General features: G+C 38.8%; 1 protein-coding gene across 1 annotated transcript in view; it reads left to right on the top strand.

The window, feature by feature from the left end:
• The window catches only part of TMPRSS11E (transmembrane serine protease 11E), a 38,287-nt gene that overhangs the window by 15,621 nt on the left and 7,206 nt on the right, over window positions 1–15,460 (top strand). The window contains exons 6-8 of the mRNA XM_021938575.2: window positions 932–1,109; window positions 2,042–2,301; window positions 3,503–3,645. Of these exons, the coding sequence (XP_021794267.1) occupies window positions 932–1,109; window positions 2,042–2,301; window positions 3,503–3,645 (581 nt within the window). The remainder of the gene's footprint in view (window positions 1–931; window positions 1,110–2,041; window positions 2,302–3,502; window positions 3,646–15,460) is intronic.

A 15,460-nucleotide genomic window follows, 5' to 3' on the forward strand; every position in this document is an offset into this window, starting at 1 on the left:
ACTCTAGGCCCAGCACTTTTCTTCTCCTGTAGCCAAGTACCACACCATGATTTACAGTATACATTCAATAGTTATGGGGTTGTTGCACATTACATTTCTCTTAAAAGGTGGAAGAATATGTGCTACTCACCAGCTCATATAGTTGGTTAATTTCTAAAATTAACTAAATACAAAACCAAAAGATAATTTCATTACCTAAATAACATATACTCTCACCACCAATATTTATTGGGAACATACCATGTGCTAGCACTGTGTTAGACAACAGGGACACAAAATGGATAAGATATAATCTCTACCTAAAGCACCTCATACTTTAATGGGACTAGATGCATGAGGCTAATTCATGAACACATCATTCTTAAACAACACTTCTCAACCAAGGGAAATATTGTTGGCCAAGCTATCATGCCCCACCCACTGTGGCATTTTTGTCATGAATATAGGGGGAGGGTTACTGGCATCTAGTATATATAGGCCAAGATCTTATGATGCACAGGGCACCCCCTACAACAAAGAATTAAACAGTTCAATATGTTAGTGGTGCCAAGGTTGAGGAACCCTGTCATAAACAATGTCAATATGTATACATAAACATAAGCACACACACAGAGGGTGTCTGTTATACACATAAACACACACACAGAGTGTGTTTATTACTATTATTTTGGAAGCACCAAGAAAGTAATAACTAATCCAGATTGGAGACAGGGTAGTTAGAGAAAGCATCCTAGAGAGGTAACAACTGCTTTAAATTTTACAAATGAACAGGAGTTAGCTAAATAAAACATTACAGTTTACAGAAAGGTAAGAGCATGAGAAAATATTTGATACTATTGGAGCACAAAGTAGAAGAAATTTGGAACACAGTAACACAATTTGGTGCTTAAAACAACTGCTAATTAATGCACCCACCCTCTCTCTTTTGCAGGCTGCGGAACACGAAGAAGTAAATCTCTAGGTCAGAGTCTCAGGATCGTTGGTGGAACAGAAGTAGAAGAGGGTGAATGGCCCTGGCAAGCTAGCCTGCAGTGGGATGGGAGCCATCGCTGTGGAGCAACCTTAATTAATGCCACATGGCTTGTGAGTGCTGCTCACTGTTTTACAACGTAAGTCTCGAACCTTGAGGATGATTGGGAGTGAACAAAGTGCACTGGGTTTTGGCAAGAAAATATCTCATGAATTTTGGGAGATTTGAGTTTGTCATAAATTAAAAATAATGCATATATCACAAAAGACTGGAACATTTGTAAACATTAGTAAGAGGTTTTAAAGTCTGGAAATGGAAATAGAGTCAAAGTATATGTAAATAAATAATCTTTTGATAAATACACAATTGTTTCTCAAAGAAAGCAGGAATTTTAAAATCATTTTTGAACTTTGAATTTGCTGTCAAACAGGAGTGCTCTGTCTCTCTGCTGAGTATCTCAATCAGAGATGGAGTCTGGATAGGTTGTAGGTTTGATCCTAAGGTGGAAATTTCACATGGTAAGAAAAAGAATTAAATATGAAGAATTATATAACGAAGATATGAAGAATTTGAAAGTAGCAAGTTGTACAAACAAATAGATTGACTTATTATATTGCAAGAAATGGAGGACCCTTCAATCTATTGTCAAAATGTCTATAGTATATAAAATAGTAATACTTTGTTAAATTATTGTGTGGACATTTTGGTTTTCAGAGAAATGTGTATATTTCTGGGTGGGGTACATGAGGCACATAGAATATATTAATTTTTCTTATTCTGTACAGGGTACTTTCCATAGGTCCCTTGGAGTCATTAACATTCAGAAATATGAAAAAGCCCTAGCATTTGGAGTGGATGACTTGGCATATGGAGTGGCATGTATATTATAGGAAATGGTGGCTTTTTCACCTGGTCAGACCCCTGAGCCTTATTCTCAAATTGGAAAGAGTTCTGTACATCAAAACTATAAAAAGAAAAAAAATCTACACCTGTAGACTAAATTATTCAATATAAATTATTAGACTGGTAGCATGGTAAAAATAAATTTATTCTTCATTTTCTTCTCCCCAGATATAAGAACCCTGCCAGATGGACTGCTTCCTTTGGAGTAACAATAACACCTTCGAAAATGAAACGTGGTCTCCGGAGAATAATTGTCCATGAAAAATACAAATACCCATCACATGACTATGATATTTCACTTGCAGAGCTTTCTAGCCCTGTTCCCTACACAAATGCAGTACATAGAGTTTGTCTCCCTGATGCATCCTATGAGTTTCACCCAGGTGATGTGATGTTTGTGACAGGATTTGGAGCACTGAAAAATGATGGTGAGCATCTGAAGAGAAACTCAAATCAAAGTTAAATTGGTATTTTATGGCATTTAAAGAATGAAATGCTATTATGCCAAAATATGTGAATTGTGTGGTCGTATGACCTGGACCAAGGCAGGCCCTAAAAGTAAAGTAAATAACTTGGAAGACACACACAAATTCCTTCCTGCCTAAGTTAATATCAAGTAAATTGCTACTACTATATGATACAGTCATAGTACTGCTAAGATGTCTGAAAAAGCAAATATGTCTCCTAGCCATGAACTTTTCTTTAGAGAATTAACCACTTTAGAGATTAGCAATCAATAATATGCCCAATTCTGAAGATTGGAGAATCATAAAGCCACCATTGTCCCCTACTGAAATTTCCTTCTAATCTTAACAATGGAGTGGACATTATTTAGATAACTTGTGGTTCTTTCCTAGGCACCCAACTTTTTACTGAAAGTAGTTAGGAACAAATTATCTTCCCAAATATTACTGTTCTAAACATGTGTATTCTAAGATTCTGTATCACTATCTTTTTTTTTTTTTTTTTTTGAGACAGAGTCTCATTGTTGTCGTCCATGCTGAAGTGCAATGGTGTGATCTTGGCTCACTGCAACCTCCGCCTCCCAAGTTCAAGTGATTCTTCTGCCTCAGCCTCCTGAATGGTTGGGACTACAGGCGCCCGGCTAATTTTTGTATTTTTAGTAGAGACAGGGTTTCACCATGTTGGCCAGGCTGGTCTCAAACTTTTGAGCTCAGGTGATCCGCCCTCCTCGGCCTCTGAAAGTGCTGGGATTACAGGCATAAGCCACCGCTCCTGGTACCCTCCCTTTTTTTGGGACGGGGTTTCTCTCTGTCCCCTAGGCTGGAGTTCAGTGGTGTGATCTTGGCTCACGGCAACCTCTGCCTCCCAGGTTCGAGAGATTCACCTGCTTAGCCTCCTGAGTAGCTGGGATTACAGGCGCATGCCACCACAGCCCGACTGATTTTTGTATTTTTAGTAGAGATGGGATTTCACCATGTTGGCCAGGCTGGTCTCGAACTCCTGGCCTCAAGCGATCCTCTAACCTTGACCTCTCAAAGTGCTGGGATTACTGGCATTAGTCACCGTGCCCGGCCTGTATCACTATCTTATTTTTAATCATGAAACATTTTCTTCTGGTTTATAAAATATATATATATGTCTACAAAGCCTTTTTTTTTCTTTTAGGTAGCAGTCAAAATCATCTTCGACAAGCACAGGTGACTCTCATAGACACTACAACTTGCAATGAACCTCAAGCTTACAATGGCGCCATAACTCCTAGAATGTTATGTGCTGGCTCCTTAAAAGGAAAAAGAGATGCATGCCAGGTAAACAGTTTTGCCCATAGTGTGTTGCATAATTTTTTGTTTACTTTTCTTTGAAATAATTACATATTTACAGGAAGTTGCAAAGATAGTACAGAGGAGTCACAACGTCTCACCCAGTTTTCTTCAATGATTACATCTCACATAACCATAGTTCAATATAAGATCTGCGAAACTGACAGTGGTACAAAGTATGTGTCTAATTCTATGGCATTTTATCGCATCTGTAGATTTGTGTAACCACCACTATAGTTAAGATGAAGAACTATTCTATCACCACAAAGATCTACCTCTTTCCCTCCTCCTACTATTGCTAACATCTGGCAATCACTAATTTATTCTCCATCTCTATAATTTTTCAGTTTTCAAAATATTATATAAATAGAGTTACAGTAGCTTTTTAAACAGAATTTAATTTTGGATCATCTATTGGTATTTTTGGCTTTTTTTGTAGAAAAATTTTAGTGGTTCCTCTAAGTTTTTTATATATATATATAAAAATGTGTATTTATTTATTATATAGTTATTATTTATTATATATGTGTATTTCTTTATTATATAAATACATATATAAATAAGTATTTATTTATATATACATATATAACATCACTGTCTACGTGTATTGAAAATTTACTAGTTTTGGTGAAGTATAGAATAGAAAACTTACTTCACCTTAAATCCCTTTGCTTTTCCCTCATTAATATTAAATATTAATAAACATAAACATTAAATATTAATAAATATAAATATTAAATATTTGCTTTATATTTTGAGAACCACAGAAGGCAATGTTTTGCTTCGACTGTCCAATGTAATTTAGAAAACATAAGAGGAAAAGGAAAGGCTATTTACCTATAGATTTGTTCTTTCCTCTTTCCTGATTCCTTTTTTTAAAAAAAGTCATTTCTGTTTTAGGAACTTCCTTTAGCCACTCTTTCAGTATAGATATGCTGATGAAAAATTCTCTTAGATTTTCTTTGTCTCTAAAAGTCTTTATTTCTTCTTCATTACTGAAGCATAATTTGGCACTGACAGTTCTTTTCTTTCAGCATTGAAATCATTGCCTCTGTGATTTCTGCGAGGAATGTGCTGCTATTAGAATTATTTTCTTCCAATAGATGAGGTGTCATTTCTCTTTCTGTGTTCAAGAGTTTTTCTTTGTCTTTAGTTTTCAGAAGTTTGATTATGTATCTTGGCATGGATTTCTTTGGGCTTATCCTGTTTGAGGTTTGCTCAGCTTTTTGAATATGTAGATTTATATCCTTTGTCAAGTTTGATAAATTTTCAGTCATTATTTCTTAAAATACTCTTTCAGCCCCATCTTCTTTCTTGTTTCCTTCTGGAACTCTAACCATAGCAATGTTTACTCTTTTATTATAGTCCCAGAGTTTCCTAAGCTTCTGTTTATTTTTTTTTTTCCACCCTAGTTTCTCTCTGTTGTTCGATTGGGTAATTTCTATCAATTTATCTTCAAGTTTACTGATCCTTTTATCTGTGTTCTCTATTCTTATGTTAAGTCTGTTCAGTGAGTTTTGAATTTTGCTTATCATATTTTTTAGTTCCAGGGTTTTTCTTTGATTCTTCTTTTTATATTTACTATTTCTTTGTTGACACTTCCTATTTCTTTTCCTTTGTTTTAAACATGATGGCAATTGCTCATGGAGATGCATTTATGATGGCTGCTTTAAAATCTTTGTCAGATAATTTCAACATTTGAGTTATCTCGGTGTTGGTACCTGCTGATTGCCTTTGCTCATTCAAGTTAAAACTTTTTCTATTTCTTTGTATGATGATTTATATTGATATATCCTGGGCATCTAATTCTTATTTATTCTGTTCTGTTATTGTTGTTATATCATGCTTTTAAATTTATATTATTTTATTTAATTAATTACTTATTTGTTTCTTCCAACTTTTATTTTAGGTTCAGAGGTTACATCTGCAGGATTGTTACATGGGTAAATTGTGTGTTGCTGGGGTTTGGTGTACAAATTATTTCATCATGCAGGTAGTAGCATAATAATCAATAGGTAGTTTTTGGTTCTCACACTCCTCCCACCCTCAACCCTCAAGTAAGCCCCAGTATGTATTGTTCCTCTCTTTGTGTCCATATGTACTCAGTGTTTAGGCCCCACTTATAAGTGAGAACATGAGGTATTTGGTTTTCTGTTCCTGTGTTCATTTGCTTAGTATAATGGCCTATGGCTGCATCTATATTGCTGCAAAAACCATGGTTTCATTTTGTTTTCTGGCTCCATAGCATTCCATGGTGTATATTTACCACATTTTCTATATCCAGTCCACTGTTGATGGACATCTAGGTTGATTCCATGACTATTGTGAAAATTGCTGCAAGGAACATATGCATGCATGTGTCTTTATGGCAGAACGATTTGTATTCCTTTGGGTATAATATACCCAGTAATGGGATTGCTGGGTCATATGGTAGTTCTGTCTTAATTTCTTTGAGAAATCTCAACACTGCTTTCCACAGTGGCTGACCTAATTTACATTCCCACCAGCAGTGTATAAGCATCCCCTTTTCTCCACAACCTCAACAACATCTGCTGTTTTTTGACTTTTTAATAATAGCCATTCTGACTGGTTTGAGATGATATCTTATTGTGGTTTTTCATTTCCCATTTCCCTGATTAGTGATGTTGAGCCTTTGTCCATATGTTTGTTGGTTGTTTGTATGTCTTCTTTTGAGAAATGTCTGTTCCTGTCTGTATTAGGCTGTTCTTACACTGCTATAAAAAATACCTGAGCCTGGTATGGTGGCTCATATCGGTAACCTCAGCACTTTGGGAGGTCAAGGGAGGTGGATCAGTAGAGCTCAGAAGTTCAAGACCAGTTTGGGCAACATAGTGAAATCCTGTCTCTGCTAGAAGTATAAAGATTAGGCAATGTGGTGGTGTGCGCCTGTAGTCCCAGCTACTTGGAAGTTGCAAGGCAGGAGATTACTTGAACCCAGGGCGCTAAGGCTGCAGTGCACCTACTGCACTCCAGCTTGGGTGAAAGAGCAAAACGCTGTCTCCAAAAAGAAATAAACAAACAAACCAAACAAACAAAAAGCCAGTATTAGATAATGTATAAAAAAAAGGTTAATTGGCTCACGATTCTGCCGGCTTTATGGGCAGCGTGGTGCTTACAATCATGGCAGAAGCTTACAATCATGGCAGAAGGTGAAGTGTGAAATGGGAGGGAGCAGGTACATCACATGGTGAAAGCAGGAGCAAGAGGGGTAGAGTGGTAGGAGAGGTGCCATACACTTTCAAACAATCAGATCTCACAAGAGCTCACTCACTATTGCAAAGATAGCTCCAAGCCATGAGTGATCGGCTCCCCTGACTGGCTCCCATGACCTGAACACTTCCCACCAGGTCCTACCTTCAGCATTGGGGATGACAACACAACATGAGATTTGCGTGGGAACAAATATCCAAATTATATCATTCTGCTCCTGGCCGCTCCCAAGTCTCATGTCTTCTCACATTGCAAAATACAACTATGCCTTCCTAACAGTCCTTCAAAGTCTTAACTAATTCCAGCTTTAACTCAAAAGTTCAAAGTTGGCCAGATGCAGTGGCTCACACCTATAATCCTAGCATTTGGAAGATCAAGGTGGGTGGATTTCTCGAGCCCAGGAGTTTGAGACCAGTCTGGGTAATGTGGCAAAACTGCGTCTCTACAAAAAAATTAAAAAAAAGTTAGCTAGGCTTTGTGGCATATGCCTATAGTTCCAACTATTTGGGAGGTTGAGGTGGGAAGATTGATTGAGCTTGGGAGGTTGAGGTTGCAGTCATGAGCCATGATTGCACCACTGCACTCCAGTCTGTGTGACATACAGAGATTTCATCTTGGGAGGGGAAAAAAAAAGTCTGAAGTCCATAGTCTCATTTGAGATAAGACTTTCCACTTCATCAACCTGGATTTTACTGTCGATATAACTATCAGCATTTTGGTCACAACCATTTAACCAGTCTCTAAGAAATTTCAGACTTGATCTTATCTTTCTGTCTTCTGAGCCTTCCAAATTCTTGCATCCTTTACCTGTTACCTAGTTGCCAAGTCGCTTGTACATTTTCCGATATCTTTATAGCAATGCCCCACTCATAATTACCAATTTTCTGTGTTAGGCTTTTCTTGCATCGCTATTAAGAAATATCTGAGGCTGGGTAATTTATTAGAAAAGACGTTTAATTGGCTCATGACTTTTCAGACTTTATAGTAAGCATGATGCCAGCATTAACTTGGCTCCTAGGGAGGCATCAGGAAGTTTATAATCTTGGTGAGAGGTGAAAGGGGAGGAGGAACATCATGTGGTGAAAGCAGGAGCAAGAGAGAGAGTGGAAGGAGGTGCCATACGCTTTTAAACAACCAGATACTGTGACAGCTCACTCGCTATTGCAAAGACAACACTACACCATCAGGGATCCGTTACCCAAACAACTCCCACCAGCCTCACCTCTAGCAATGGAGATTAAACTTCAACATGAGATTTGAGAGGGGACAAATATTCAAACTATGTCTATGTTATTTTTCCCCATTTTTAAATGGAGTTGTTTATTTTTTGCTTGTTGATTTAAGATTTCTTATAGATTCTTATAGATATTAGAACTCTGTCAGATGCACAGTTTGCAAATATTTTTTCCCATTCTGTAGGTTGTCTATTTATTCTGTTAATAGTTTATTTTGCTGTGCAGAGGCTCTTTAGTTTAATTAGGTCCCAGTTGTCAATTTTTGTTTTAGTTGCAATTGCTTTTAGGGTCTTTGTTACAAAATCTTTGCTAAGACTGATGTCCAGAATGGTAGTTCCTAGGTTTTCTTCTAGAGTTTTTATAATGTTAGGTTTTACACTTAAGTATTTCAACCATCTCAAGTTGATTTTTGTATATGGTGAAAGAAACGGGTTCAGTTTTAATTTTCTGCATATGGCCAGCCAGTTTTCCCCAGCATCATTAATTGAGTAGGAGTCCTTTCCCCATTTCTTGTTATTGTCATCTTTGTCAAAGGTGAGATGATTGTAGACATGCAGCTTTACTCCTGGCTTCTCTATTTGATTCCATTAGTCTATGTGTCTATTTTTTGTACTAGCACCATGATCTTTTGGTTACTATAGCTTTGTGGTATAGTTTGAAGTCTGGTAGTGTGATGCCACCAGCTTTGTTTTTTTGTTTAGGATTACTTTGGCTATTCAGGCTGTTTTTTGGCTCCATATAAATATTACAATAGTTTTTACTAATTCTGTGAAAAATGACATTGGTAGTTTTGTAGGAATAACATTTAATCTGTAAATTTCTTTGAGCAGTGTGGCCATTTTAACAATACTGATTCTTTCTATTCATGAGCACAAACTCTTTTTCCATTTGTTTGTGCCAACTATGATTTCTTTCTTTCTTTTCTTTTCTTTTTTTTTTTTTTTCTTGAGACAAGGTCTTACCCTGTTGACCAGGCTGGAGTGCAGGGCCACAGTTGTAGTTCACTGCAACCTTGAACTCCTGGGCTTAAGCGATCCTCCCACCTGTCTCCTGAGTAGCTGGGACTATAGGCATGCACCACCACACATGGCTAATTTTTTAGATTTTTGGTCGAGATATAGTCTTGCCATGTTGCTCATGCTGGTCTTGGACTCCTGAGCTTAAGCAATCCTCCTGCCTCTGCCTCCTAAAGTGCTGGGATTATGGGCATCAGCCACTGTACCTGGCCTTCAACTACGATTTCTTTCAGCAGTGTTTTTAATTCTCATTGTAGAGGTCCTTCACCTTCCTAGTTAGCTGTATGTCTATGTATTTCATTCTTTTTGTGGCAATTGTGAATGGGATTGCACTCTTGATTTGGCTGTCAGCTAACATGTTATTGTTGTATAGAAGTGCTCCTCATTTTAGTACATTGATTTTGTATTCAGAAACTTTACTGAAGTTGTTTATCAGTTCTAGGAGCCTTTGGGCAGAGACTATGGAGTTTTCTGGGTATAGAATCCTGTCATTTGTGAAGAGAGATAGTTTGACTTCCTCTCTTCTATTTGGATGCTTTTTATGTCTTTCTCTTGCCTGATTGCTTTGGTTAAAACTTCCAGTACTATGTTGAATAACAATGGTAAGTGTGTACATCCTTGTCTTTTCTGGTTCACAGGGGAATGAATGTTTTTAGCTTTTGCCCATTCATTATGATGTTGGTTATGGGGTTGCCATAGAAGGCTTTTATTATTTTGAAGTGTGTTCCTCTGATGCCTAGTTTGTTCAAGGTGTTTTTTTTTTTTCTTTTTGAGACAGAGTCTCGCTTTGTCACCCAGGTTGGAGTACAGTGGTACGATCTCAGCTCACCGCAACTTCTGTCCCCCAGGTTCAAGTGATTCTCCTGCCTTAGCCTCCTGAGTTGCTGGGATTACAGCTGCTCACCACCATGCCTGGCTAACTTTTGTATTTTTAGTAGAGATGGGGTTTCGCCATGTTGGTCAGGCTGGTCTTGAACACTTGACCTCAGGTGACCCACATGTCTGCGCCTCCCAAAGTGCTGGGATTACACGCGTGAGCCACCATGCCCGGCCATATTTATGTATTTTCATATGTTGTACCAGCCTTGCATCCTAGAAAATAAGCCTACATTACTGTGGTGGATTAGCTTTTTGATGTGCTGCTGGATTTGGTTTGCAAATACTTTGTTTGCAAATATTTTGTTGAGGATTTTTGCATCAATGTTCATCAAGGATATTGTCCTAAAGTTTTCTATTTTTGTTGCGTCTATTCTAGGTTTTGGTATCAGAATAACACTGCCTTTGTAAAATGAGTTAGGGAAGCATCTCTTTTTCTAGAATTTTGGGAGTATTTTCAATATAATTGGTACCAGCTCTTCTTTATATATCTGGTAGAATTTGTCTGTGAATCTCTCTGTTCCAGGACCTTCCTTGTTGGTTTTTTTTTTTTTAAATTACTGGTTCAATTTTGGAACTCATTATTGGTCTTCTCAGGTATTCAATTTCTTCCTGGTTCAATATTGGGAGTTTGTGTTTCGAAGAATTTATCCATTCCTTCTGGATTTTCTAGTTTGTGTGCATAGAGGTGTTTACAATCATCTTTGAATTTTTTGTAAAAAATATTTCTCTTCCCTTTGGCATTTCTGATTGTGTTTATTTGAAAGTTCTTTTTTTTCTTTGTTAGTCTTGTTAGTAGTGTATCAATCTTATTTATTCTTTCAAAGAACAAGTTTTTGTTCTCATTGATCTTTTATATGGATTTTTGTGTCTCTATTTCATTCAGTTCAGCTCTAATTTTGGTTATTTTTTGTCTTGTGCTAGTTTGGGGATTCACTTACTCCTATTTTTCTAGTACTTCGAGGTGTGATGCTGTTAATTTAAGATATTTATATCTTTTTTTAGTTCTTCGAGGGGTGATGTTGTTAATTTAAAATATTTGTATCTTTTTGATATCGACATTTTGCCCTATAAACTTTCCTCTTAACACTGCTTTACCTGTGTCCCAGAAATTCTGGTATGTTGTATCTTTATTTTCATTAGTTTCAAAGAATTTCTTGCTTTCTGTCTTAATTTCATTCTTTACTCAAAAGTCATTCAGGAGCAGGCTGTTTAATTTCCGTGTAATTGTATAATTTTGAGAGATCTTGGTATTGATTTCTATTTTTATTGCACTGTGGTCTGAGAGTGTGATTGGTACGATTTTTAAAAATTTGTTTAGAATTGCTTTATGGCCAAGTGCATGGCTGATCTTAGAGTCTGTGCCATACATATGCAGATGAAAAGAATGTATATTTTCTTGTTGTTAGGTGGAGCATTCTATAGATATCTGTTAGGTTCATTTGGTCAAGTGTTGAGTTTAGTTTCAGAATATCTTTGTTAGTTTTCTGCCTTTATAACACCTTTAGTGGGGTGTTGAAATCTCCACTATAATTTTGTATTTCTCTAAGTCTTTTTTCTTGTAGGCTCTAAGAACTTACTTTCTGAGTCTGGATGCTCCAGTGTTGGATGCATACACATTTAGAATAGTTAATCTTCTTGTTGAATTGAACACTTTATCACTTTGTCACACCCTTTTTTGTCCTTTTTAATTATTGTTGTTTTAAAGTCTGTTTTGTCTGAAATAAGAATAGCAACCCCTGTTCTTTTTTGTTTTTCATTTGCTTGGTAGATCTTTTCTTATGCCTTTACTTTGAGACTATGAGTGTCATTGCATTTGAGATGGGTCACCTGATGATAGCATACAGTTGGGTCTTGCTTCTTTATCCAATGTGCTACTCTGTCCCTCATAAATGGGGCGTTAAGCCTGTTTATATTCAAGTTATAATATTGATATGTGAAGATTTGATGCTGCCATTGTGTTGTTAGCTGGTTATTCTATAGGCTTGATTGTATAGTTGCTTATAGTGTCAGTGGGCTATGTAATTTCTTTTTTATGGTGTCAGGTAATGGCTTTTTTTTTTTTGGGACAGACTTTTGCTCTTGTTGCTCAGGCTGGAGTGCAAAGGCTCAATCTTAGCTCACTACATCCTCCACCTCCCAGGTTCAAGTGATTCTTCTGCCTTAGCATTCTGAGTAGCTGGGATTATAAGCACATGCCATCACACCTGGCTAATTTTGTATTTTTAGTAGAGATGGGGTTTCGCCATGTTGGCCAGGCTGGTTTTGAACTCCTGACCTCGGGTGATCTGCCTACCTCGGCCTTCCAAAGTGCTGGGATTACAGGCGTGAGCCACCGTGCTTGGCCAGGTAATGGTCTTTTGTTGCCATGTTTAGCACTCTTTTAAGGACTTCTTGCAAGGCAAGTCTGGTGGTAATAAATTCCCTTAACATTTGCTTGTCTGAAAATGATTTTAGTTCTCCTTCCCTTATGAAGCTTAGCTTAGTTGGATATGAAATTCTTGATTAGAATTTTTTTCTTTAAGAATGCCGAATATACCAGCCTGGCCAACATGGTGAAACCCCATTTCTACTAAAAATACAAAAATTAGCCAGCTGTGGTAATGGGCGACAGTAATCCCAGCTATTTGGGAGGCTGAGGCAGGAGAATTGCTTGAACCTGGGAGGCAGAGGTTGCAGAGAGCTGAGATCGTGTCATTGCACTCCAACCTGGGTGACAAGGGCGAGACTCCGCCTCAAAAAAAAAAAAAAAAAAAAAAAAGAATGCTAGCTGAGTATAGGTCCCCAATCTCTTTTGGCTTATAACGTTTCTGCTGAAGGTTCTGCTGTTATCCTGATAGCACCTCGTTTGTATGTGACCTGTCCCTTCTCTCTACTGCTTTTAAGATTTTTTTCTTTCATGTTGACCTTTGAGAATCTGATTGACTACGTGTCTGGAGTATGGGTGTGTTGTATGTTATATCTCTGGGGTTCTTTGAATTTCTTGAATTTGGATGTTGACCTCTGCAGCAAGGTTGGGGAAGTTTTCAAGAGCAATATTCATAAATGAGTTTTCCAAGTTGCCTGCTCTCTCTCTCCCTCCCGTTTTTGGGGACGTCACTGAGTTGTATATTTGGCATATTTATATAATTCCATATTTCTTGGAGATTTTCTTCATTTAAAAAAAATTCTTTTTCTTTGTCTGAGTTGATTTGAAGAACTGGCCTTCAAGTTCTAAAATTGTTTTCCAGTTTGATCTATTCTGCTGTTAATACTGCCCATTGTATTATGAAATTTTTGTAGTGAGTTTTTCAGCTCTAGATCAGTTTGATTCCTTCCTTCAGTTTAATTCCTTCCTTCTTCCTCCCTCCCTCCCTCCCTCCCTCCCTTCCTTCCTTCCTTCCTTCCTTCCTTCCTTCCTTCCTTCCTTCCTTCCTTCCTTCCTTCCTTCCTTCCTTCCTTCCTTCCTTCCTTCCGCTCTAGATCAGTTTGATTCCTTCCTTCCTTCAGTTTGATTCCTTCCTTCCTTCCTTGCTTGCTTTCTTGCTTTCTTTCTTTGACAGACTCTGTCGCCCGGACTGGAGTGCAGTGGCGCGATCTCGGCTCACTGTAAGATCCGCCTCCCAGGTTCACGCTATTCTCCTGCCTCAGTCTCCCGGGTAGCCGGGACTACAGGCGCCCCCATCACGCCCGGCTAATCTTTTTGTATTTTTAGTAGAGACGGGGTTTCACGGTGTTAGCCAGGATGGTCTCCATCTCCTGACCTCGTGATCCACCCGTCTCGGCCTCCCAAAGTGCTGGGATTACAGGCATGAGCCACCGCGCCCGGCCCTGATTCTTTCTTAAAATGGCAATTTCATCTTTCAGCTCTTGTATTATTTTATTGATTCCGTAAATTCCTTATATTGTGTTTCGACTTTCTCCTGAATCTCGATGATCTTCATTGACGTCCGTATTCTGAATTCCATGTCTGCCGTTTTAGTTTGGTTAAGAACCATTGCTGGGGAGCTAGTTCAGTCATTTGGAGGTAAGAAGATACTCGTGCTTTTAGAGTTACCACAGTTCTTGCATTGGTTCTTTCTCTTCTGTGTGTTTGAAGTTGTTGTCTTTTGTATGGAGCTTTTTACTTTAATATTCTTTAATGCCTTTTGTGGTTTGATTGTGGTATTAGTTGTGCTTAATTTCGTTCACTTTTGGATGATTTCAGGGGTCCGAGGTTTAGCTCTGCACTCCTGGGCCGCATGCTATACCAGGCTGTAACCTTAGGAAATTGGGACCAGGTCTGAGGCTATTTTCTTTAGCCCCTAGAGGTTAAGTACCTCCTGTGTTGGAGGGAATGAGGTGTTCCTGGTCCACTGGCAACAAAACTGTGGTGGCAAAGGCACTTCGGCGGGGTGGCAGTAGGTCAGTGAGGGTCCTTATGCACACATATGTGCTGGTGGTGGGTTAGTGGCAAGTCCTGCACAGACATGTGTGCTGGTGGGGGGGTGGTGATGGGGTCAGTGTGCATGCATGCACCAGTGCTGGAGGCTGCAGGCAAATGCATGATAGCAAAGCAGCATGTGGAGGCTGCCAGTGAGTGCATGCTGGTGGGTGCTCACTGACAGGGATCTGCCTTTAGTAGCTCTCCAGCTGTTAGGCAGAGTCTGCCACCGAAATAGCAATGGTTGAGGCTTTCAAAAAATGCCTTGGCTGGGCAACTGAGGCAGTGATGCAAATTTGTGTGGCCAGGCAGGGCCTCTGGCATAGGCCAGCCAACAAGCGAGTGCTCACATCAGGCTGTTCCCATCCCACAAGCAAGAGAGCCCTGTGATGTCCAGGTCTGTCCATCAACAAAGACTAAATCCACCTAGAGATGTATGATGAGCTTTGGGGGATGGGCACCCATGGCCATGCTCTGCTGTAGCCATTCTCATGCCAAACCCTGTGGATTCTGTGCAGGCTAGAATTCAGTCTCTTTCAACTCTCCAGGCCATTCTCCCTGCCACCTCAAAAGTCCATGGGGGATGAGGGGTCTCCGGCAGCTAAGATTCTGGAGGTCTGTGGTATGAGTTGACCACTCCATGACCATTTAACTCATCCCTTCCCCAGGAGCCTCTCCAGGCCAGGAACAAGTTCTGGTGCTTGGCAACCCTGTGCAGGGTTACCAGCTGCCTCCCCTTTCAGCCTGGGGTCCGCATTCTCCTTCCATCCACTCTCAATGCCTTCTTTCTGAAAATTTGTTCAGAGTGTGCCAATCTTCTTGATGGTCTGGTCCTTCATTGGGAGAAGGTCTTCTTGTCTGCATCTAGTCGGCCATCTTGTTTTAGTATTGATTAAATAATGAAATAATAATTTGAAAAAATTAAATTATTATTATTTAAAACTTTAGACCTTATTTAAATTTTCTGTTTAACCATGCCTCAGCAGACATTGCGATGCAGAGGGAGGGGGATGTATGAAGGAATTGCCTCATTTTCCACTCAG

Source organism: Papio anubis, chromosome 3 (genome assembly GCF_008728515.1).
Source record: "Papio anubis isolate 15944 chromosome 3, Panubis1.0, whole genome shotgun sequence".
In the NCBI taxonomy this organism is placed as follows: domain Eukaryota; kingdom Metazoa; phylum Chordata; class Mammalia; order Primates; family Cercopithecidae; genus Papio; species Papio anubis.